Source organism: Syngnathus floridae, chromosome 13, assembly GCF_059516105.1.
Source record: "Syngnathus floridae isolate MCC-2025c chromosome 13, RoL_Sflo_1.0, whole genome shotgun sequence".
Lineage (NCBI taxonomy): Eukaryota > Metazoa > Chordata > Actinopteri > Syngnathiformes > Syngnathidae > Syngnathus > Syngnathus floridae.
Genome location: NC_142425.1, coordinates 13,467,677 through 13,476,133, shown reverse-complemented (window position 1 = coordinate 13,476,133; position 8,457 = coordinate 13,467,677). Strand labels below are relative to the sequence as shown.

Sequence of the window (8,457 nt, the reverse complement as noted above, 5' to 3'; positions counted from 1 at the left end):
GTATTTATACTGAATATAAAGACAGTAGGGTAGGGGGCGGGGCTTCGCCCCGCCCCCTACCCTACTGTCTTTTTGTAGGGTAGGGGGCGGGGCTTCGCCCCGCCCCCTACCCTACTGTCAGGGGGGCGGGGCCAGCGCCTCGCCCCGCCCCGCCCCCTACCCTACTGTCTTTTTGTAGGACAGGGGGCGGGGCCAGGGGCGGGGCCTCGCCCTGCCCCCTACCCTACTGTCTTTTTGTAGGGCAGGGGGCGGGGCCAGGGCCTCGCCCCGCCCCCTACTGTCTTTTTGTAGGGCAGGGGGCGGGGCCATTTCGAGGGGGCGGGGCCAAGTGCATCGCCCCGCCCACTTGCGGGCGGGGCCACACTGGGCGTTTACACATAAATAAATGCGTCGACATGCAACCTATATGCATGTATTCAGACGCTTACAAAAGTGGGCCGGAGAAAGTTCCCACCACTGGGATCGAACCAGGGATGTACGGGGCATGAGGCCGTGTCACTAACCGGTCGGCCAGTGTGAGACGGAGATTGGCGGCCGCCAGTTCTCTTTTGTACTTACCCAGCGCGCGCGGAGCGCAATACTGAACGTATAAGAATGACTCGAAGTGAAAGCGGGGTCACTGCCGAGCTCGCCACGCTTGGCGAGTGGCTCCGTCGCTGCGCTCGAACACCTGAGATCCAGGGTTCGATTCCCCACCCCTGCTGCCTGCGCTGCCTGCGCCGCCTGCGCCCCCTGCCGCCTGCGCCCCGTGCCGCCTGCGCCGCGCTGCTCCCCGTGCCGCCTGCGCCGCGCTGCGAAGCACACAACAATGCGCAGACTATGAAGGAAGTGACGTTTGTCAATACTCCCTCCTTGGAGCAAATATATAACTTTTTTAAACTTTAGTAAGTTTTTTTTAACTTTTTTTAAACTTTTTGTAACTTAATATTCTAGGCTGTTCTAAAACACCATCTGGTATGCTTGATACACATTAGAGGTGTAAAAAAACAAAACATATTCCGTCATTTACTTCATATGGCGTACCGGCACAAAGGTTTGCAGTGCTGAGGACATGAGGAGACCTAGAAAGAAGCATTGGGAGCTTAAGATCAGGGGATGCTTTGAGAATAATTGTCAATTTTTGTCTATGTGAAGCCCTTTGAGACTGTGATTTAGGGCTATACAAATAAACTTGACTTGACATTGCTGATGTATCAATGCCCGAGCAATTAGGCACATGGACGGGCAGCCCCCAGCCTCGGGTTCGGATACGGCATTGCTCAAATTGGCAAATCTTAGCAAGCTACAGAAGACTTTCTGCATCACATGAATATTTTTTAGCATGTGGTTTGGAAGTTTATTATGCAAATGAAGTTGCTTGCTTTGTACATTTCAGAGACACGCACGTTGGCGAGATAGCGGCGGAACTTATGTGTATTTGTTAGGTTGCTTTGGGCAGAACAAACCGCAAAAGGCGGGTCACATTGACCCAGCTGTCTAATTGGGGCGCCTATCATTTGTAATGTACTTAAAAATGTAAAGGATTAAAATTGTTAAAAATGATCACAGTTAAATAGAGCATCAGACAGGTTGAGGCAAATATCTAGCATGTGGTTTAGACGTCTATCATGCAAATGAGTTTGTTCTGTACATTTAACACACATGCACACTGGCGAGATAACAGCAGTACTTTATTTCTTAGGTTGTTTTGGGTAAAACAACGAAAGGTGCATCACATTGACCCAGCATCAGACAGGTTGAGGCAAATACGCTGCTACTTGGAATTCATTTAGCCTGTCTAATACGGTCAATTTCATAAGGATGCCGGTATGAATAAGAACACTCTGGCCTTTACTTCACTCTGAACTGGGTGGTACCACCCAGTACATGTACCGAGGCTAGCCGTGTAGTTACGCAACTGCTTTGACTTGAAAGCTAAGGTCCTGGAAGTTACACGCTGTGTTTATAAATTCAATTGACTATAGCAGCAACCTGGACTGGACAGCAACAGCCTGTTTTGTAGTCAGACAGCCAATGAATACATCAAGCCCTGTAACAAAACATGCAATAAGTTTCACATTCAAGAGATGCACCATCGATTGAGGCACATCGCGAATGATGACTGACACCAAAGTTGACTTTATTTACAAGACCACCAACAGGAAGCCAACACACCACTGTTGATTTTATTCACAAGAATGCCCACATGATGCATGACGATTCAAAACAAACCAAAAAACGGCTCTGACTAGATTCAAATAACAGCTTTTACTCTTACAGAAAAATGTACCAACATTCTGCAAGATTCTGAGTTCGGTGGCCATTTTAAAGCAGGGTTGCCAAAGATGACTTACTGATCGCAACAGAGACCGTTTGTACACTTGTCGTTTGCATCTATGGGTGTCTGGCTACTTGGCTTTTGTCAACAATTTAGAATGCATCCAGCTTTTCTTTGTGTAGTTTAAAAAAAAAAAAAAAAAGCCTGACACTGCATATTTAACAAGTCAATTTTGTTTCAGCCTAACTTTACAATTGTCTTGTCATTGAGAATGTCTCAAATGATTCCAGTTTGTATGCACGATAGACTGCCAATGCCAATGTTTAAAATGGACCACTTGAATTCAGTTCACAGTTTAATTGCAGTTCAGTGGTACACACACACACACACACACACACACAATTACAGTACAAACAGTTCATTTCATGATTAAAAAAACAACAGTAAAACAACAATATTGCAAAATGACGCAGCGCTGAGAAAGAAAGAAAGAGGCATCATGCAGATAGCCAGTGTGCACACCCAGTGAAGAAGTGGAGGGAGGAAAGGACAAAAGAAAAAAACAAAGTCATACTCTCCTTAAATGCTGGCTGGGCGCTTTGCCCTCGCTGCATCCGCACCCGTCCGTCTCGTGTCGGCCGCTCATCACGGGCGATGGTTGGCTCCCCCCCCCGGCCGGTATTCGACGTTTGGACTCATCCGCCGCCTCGTGCCACTGCAAAAAGAAAAACGGCACTCTGTTGCATGCGGTTCACTTCTGTGGACGTACTCATTACCTGTCTATTAAAGCGTGCTCCTATTTTAAGCTCCCTTTATTAATTGCGTATGCATACATGAATGTTTTTGTTTTCTTTTTATGTCTGTTCCTATATGAAGAATTCAATGCTTGTAATTTCTTACTTTGTTGTAAAGTGCTTTGAGCTGCATTTCTTGTATGAAAGGTGCTCTACAAATAAAGTTTTTTATTATTACCCTCTGGTCTCGCGGTCCTGTCCAGTCCCTCTCTGTGCAGGCACTCATCGGATCCAGTGCCCCAGCAATCCTGAAAGGCAGACATTGTGGTGGTTTTTGCAAGGGGAACATTTTCACTAGCACCACCCCCCCAACCTTGACTAAGGTAAGTTTGAATCAGGTAACTAGCGGCATGCACGGGCTGGAGCATGTCTCATACGGCCCTCCCGCATTGGAGCGATCCGGGTTATGAAATGTTTAACCCCTTACAAAAATTGGGAGGGAAAGAGCGAGAGGAGATGAAAAGAGGCTTTGGTGCGCACTTAAGCGCAACCGGACAGTTCCCCCTGAGTAGAGCTGGCTGGGCCCCGAGTGGGAAAAAAAAAAAGAGGAAAACGTGACGTCACGGAGAGCGTCACGGAGAATCTCCTTGTCCTCGACACCGTCGACGACACTGGGACCCAGTCTGGCAGACATTATACCCTGGTATTCCACAAAGGGCAAGGTATAGCCACGTTCCACCCTGAGTGCACCAGGCCATGCAGGTACTGCCGGGCGCGTTGGAGAAAGAGAGCGAGAGAGGGAGGGAGGGAGGGGGGCAGGGGGTGTCTACTTTGCCGATTCGTATCTAGAGAGTCACAGCAACCCAAATGCCCGTGCGTGCTACTAGTTACCCTATTCAAACAGACAGGGGTAGGGAAAGCACAAAAGAAAAAACAAAGTCATACTCCGCCGAAACGCTGGCTGCATCTGCACCCATCAGTCTCGTGTGGGCCGCTCGTCACGGGCCAAGGTCCGGGTCTGCTCCGGCCGGTGTTGGACTCGTCTTTCGCCTCGCACAAGCTCAAAAAGACAAACGGCACTCAGTTGCATGCGGTTTACTTCTGTCAACGTACTCATTACCTGCCCCCTCCCTGGTCTTGTGGGTGCAGCCCAGTCCCTCTCGGTGCAGGCTGGCGCTCGCCCCATCCGCTGCCAGCTGAAAGGCAGAAAAATGAGGAAATCAAATTAAAACCAACAAGTGTGTACACTGCGCTTGCAGATTGGATTGCCATGTCACCGCCTCTGGCCAGCCTTGGCCAGTCATGCATCAGGCTCCTCTTCAACACTTGGCGACTCCTTTCTTTGGGCGATTCCTTCCTTTGCAACCCGCTCACCAATCGCGGGTCTGGTGGCCTCCGTCCACCGGCTCTTCGTTTCATACATCGTCTCTTCCACCTTGAAAGACAAGCACAAAAGTCTCGCTGCGCCGTCGCTTGCGCTTGCCGTCGCTTGCGCTTGCCGTCGCTTGCGCGGTCGCTTGCGCTTGCCGTCGCTGCGCGGTCGCTTGCGCGGTCGCTTGCGCTTGCCGTCGCTGCGCGGTCGCTTGCGCTTGCCGTCGCTGCGCGGTCGCTTGCGCTTGCCGTCGCTGCGCGGTCGCTTGCGCGGTCGCTTGCGCTTGCCGTCGCTGCGCGGTCGCTTGCGCTTGCCGTCGCTGCGCGGTCGCTTGCGCTTGCCGTCGCTGCGGTGTCGCTTGCGCTTGCCGTCGCTGCGCGTTTGGCACTCAATGAGGGCTGCACAACATTTTGGAAAACCAATGATATGGCAGTATTGGGCCAGACCACTGCATTGAGGCAAGTTGTGCAAAATTCTTGGATGGAGGTTAACTATTTGATCGCAATGAGATCAGTTAGATGAGTTAACTTTAACTTACAATGACTTATCGTCTTAACTCATTACAAATAGTTAGGCAAGAAAACATATTTCATTTGAGACATGAAAAACCAAATCTTTGCGGTCTTAAAGTGCATGTCAATAACCTAGACCACCATATGGCAGTTTTCCAATACACGTGCAGCCCTACACACATGTCACCATTGGTGTCCAAATGGCAGCCTCGGGGCAACTTGATCAACACACCACATGAATGAACGCAACACTGCTTTGTAGCACAAAATGTCAATGGCAACATTTCGTGATTGATTGAAGTAATTGGTGTCAAAGAATTCTGAATTTGTTTCAGTATGCAGCCCTCAAACAGACATTGGGACACCGCTGGTGTTATTAAAAAAAAAAAAAATTAAAAAATCCATTTCACACGTTGAAGCTGCGCAGGTCGACGCCTCCAGGGAAGCGGGTCTCCCTCAGAAGTCGGCGACTTCAGAGCGATGCCACAGCGCTCCGTTCACCTCTGATCAGATCGTGTCACATCCCGGTCGCCATCTGCAGAAACAGAAACAAATGTTAGAAACTCAAAGAGCACCCAAAGTTGTCGGTCACTTGCTTACTTGAGCACAGCGGCTAGCTACTATTGGTGAGCGTCGCCCGGTCGGATCGGGCCGTGCGCCCCCCCCCCCCCTTTTGCGTCCGGCCTGCAAATGGCAGAACACGCAATGAGTTGGGCGCTGCTCGCATCATTACGTCTTCCTCGTGGACCGGCTCGCCCAAACACCGCCCCCTAGAGAACAAAGGACACACAGCTTAGATCAAGCACGACAGTGGTAGGTTAGAAGAAGACAAAATGTTACCGTCCAATGCTGTCCTACACCTAGGGGAGAACAAAGAACGCAAGTACCACAGTGGTGGTAGGTTAGGGTTAGATCAAGTGCAACAGTGGCAGGTTAGAAAAAGACAAAATGGTACAAGTCAAATTGCAAAATTGGACATTCGGGATCGGCTCGCTCCAGCGCCGCCCTACACCGATGGGGGAGAACAAAGAACGCAGCGAGCACGACAGTGGCAGGTTAGAAAAAGACAAAATGGTACAAGTCATATGGCAAGCTTGGACATTGGGCTCCGCGTCAAAGTTCAGTTTTGTCTCCATCCAAGTCACCACGTCCTCCCCCAAGTGAGCCGTCAATGGCAACCAAGCACAAGACACCGCTGGATCCAGATAAGCCACAACCTCTTAAGCAAGACCAACCGTCAGACCCCCAAACACTGTCCACACCTGCAACCTTTCCGTCGTGCACCCATAACCAAAGGCAACCACACTGCCCCCTCCTGGGCACATGATCCGCACACGTCGACTTTTGCAGCGTGCTGCTTGATTCTTGACTTGATATAGCATTGCTCTTTTGGATAGGGCATTGCTCTTTTGGATAGGGCATTGCTCCTTTGGATAGGCCATTGCTCCTTTGGATAGGCCATTGCTCCTTTGGATAGGCCATTGCTCCTTTGGATAGGCCATTGCTCCTTTGGATAGGCCATTGCTCCTTTGGATAGGCCATGGCTCCTTTGGATAGGCCATGGCTCCTTTGGATAGGCCATGGCTCCTTTGGATAGGCCATGGCTCCTTTGGATAGGCCATGGCTCCTTTGGATAGGCCATGGCTCCTTTGGATAGGCCATGGCTCCTTTGGATAGGCCATGGCTCCTTTGGATAGGCCATGGCTCCTTTGGATAGGCCATGGCTCCTTTGGATAGGCCACGGCTCCTTTGGATAGGCCAAGGCTCCTTTGGATAGGCCAAGGCTCCTTTGGATAGGCCACGGCTCCTTTGGATAGGCCACGGCTCCTTTGGATAGGCCACGGCTCCTTTGGATAGGCCACGGCTCCTTTGGATAGGCCACGGCTCCTTTGGATAGGCCACGGCTCCTTTGGATAGGCCACGGCTCCTTTGGATAGGCCACGGCTCCTTTGGATAGGCCACGGCTCCTTTGGATAGGCCATTGCGCCTCTGGATAGGCCATTGCGCCTCTGGATAGGCCATTGCGCCTCTGGATAGGCCATTGCGCCTTTGGATAGGCCATTGCTCCTTTGGATAGGCCATTGCGCCTTTGGATAGACCATTGCGCCTTTGGATAGACCATTGCGCCTTTGGATAGGCCATTGCGCCTTTGGATAGGCCATTGCGCCTTTTCATGTGGAATTACTTATCCCATTCGGCTCCTCTTGCAGCCTACAAAAACACAGACAGACATTAATTGTGTGCTGGGAAGCTAAAACTCGACAACCATTGTGTGTTGGGAAGCTGAAACTTGACAAAAACAGGTTTTCACCTGATTTAGGACTACTCTTCCTCCTTAGTGTCCTCAACATCACGTAAAGGGCTCCTTCAAGAGACTCCTTTCTGTCCTTTTCAGAAGGATCCTGGCTGGGCGGCCTTTTTTAGTGCTACAAAAGACAAGCAAATTATTGCAACAAAAATAGACATTGAGTAGAGTGCCAATGGCATGATTTTTTTACCAACAATTATACATACTAGGAGTTTTACATTTGAGAAAAAATATTATATTGCAGTAAGTTATGATAATTTATCAAAATTATAGTTTATATTTTAATTTTATACATTCTAAGTAGAGTTTTACATTTGAAAAAATATATAATCATTACATTGTGGTAAATTACAAGAATTATTAAAGTTTATAATTCATATTTTAATTTCATCATCTACAACTCACCTCACATTGGACAGATGGATGATCCAGGTTGGCGGCGTCCAAAACGGGAAAAAAATAACCCACGCAAATGTTTGTTGCGTGACGGAACGAGAGCGGGCGGGCGCCATCTTTGAATGGATTTGCTCTGATTTGGACATGACCTAACAAATTCGTTACATTTATCAGTTTGCATAACACGGAAATGGCACACGCATGATATAAAATAATAAAAAAGTGTTTAGTTAACTCGAGTCAAACTAACATTTCCTATAGTCGGACAAACACGAGCTTATGCCGGCGTCATTTACGAACTTTTAACAAACGAATGAAAAAATGCTGGCCAGCATTATTAAAAAAAAAAAAAAAAAAAAAAACCGCGAAAGACATTTGAAATACCGTAGCGGCAAAACGACCAAAACGCGCAACGACGCGACGCAAAGTCGATTGTGGCGTGCACTTCCTAGACAGCGAAAATCCTGCAAGAAATAAAAAATGGCAAGAAGAAACTGCAAACATTTGCTCACGGGCTAAATGGCCTCCGGCCTACAATTTACCTCCAGGCCCACCGTCGCGTGAGTCACGAGAGTACGACAATCCTGCGACAAACAAAAAGAAATAAAAAAGAATTGTGAGAAAAGGCAACAAAGCGTGCCAATCGTGCAACAAACACGGACGGCGTCCGTCGTGAAAAACGGCAGGAGACGACAAACATTTGCTAGCATGCTCGCTTACCTGAGAAACCGTCCGCCGTCCGCCGCGCCGCGCCGCCACGCGCCCGGTGGCACCTGCATATGATAACTCCCCTTGAGCGAGCACACCTGCCTTGAATTGACCTAAAGACCTGACGTCACATCCGTCGATTCAAATCTTCTTCTTCTCCTGATCGTCCA

General features: G+C 49.0%; 1 protein-coding gene across 1 annotated transcript; it reads right to left on the bottom strand.

Annotated features, from left to right (window-relative positions):
* Positions 1 to 2,118: 2,118 nt before the first annotated feature.
* LOC148389044 (uncharacterized) lies at positions 2,119 to 6,544 on the bottom strand. Its single transcript, XM_088394119.1, has 6 exons — positions 5,476 to 6,544; positions 4,269 to 5,410; positions 4,112 to 4,187; positions 3,937 to 4,051; positions 3,230 to 3,299; positions 2,119 to 2,972 (listed from the first exon to the last, which is right to left on the bottom strand). The coding sequence occupies exons 2-6, from the start codon at positions 4,408 to 4,410 to the stop codon at positions 2,953 to 2,955; spliced, it is 423 nt and encodes a 140-aa protein (XP_088250245.1). The 5' UTR covers positions 4,411 to 5,410; positions 5,476 to 6,544; the 3' UTR covers positions 2,119 to 2,952.
* Between the last annotated feature and the right edge of the window lie 1,913 nt (positions 6,545 to 8,457).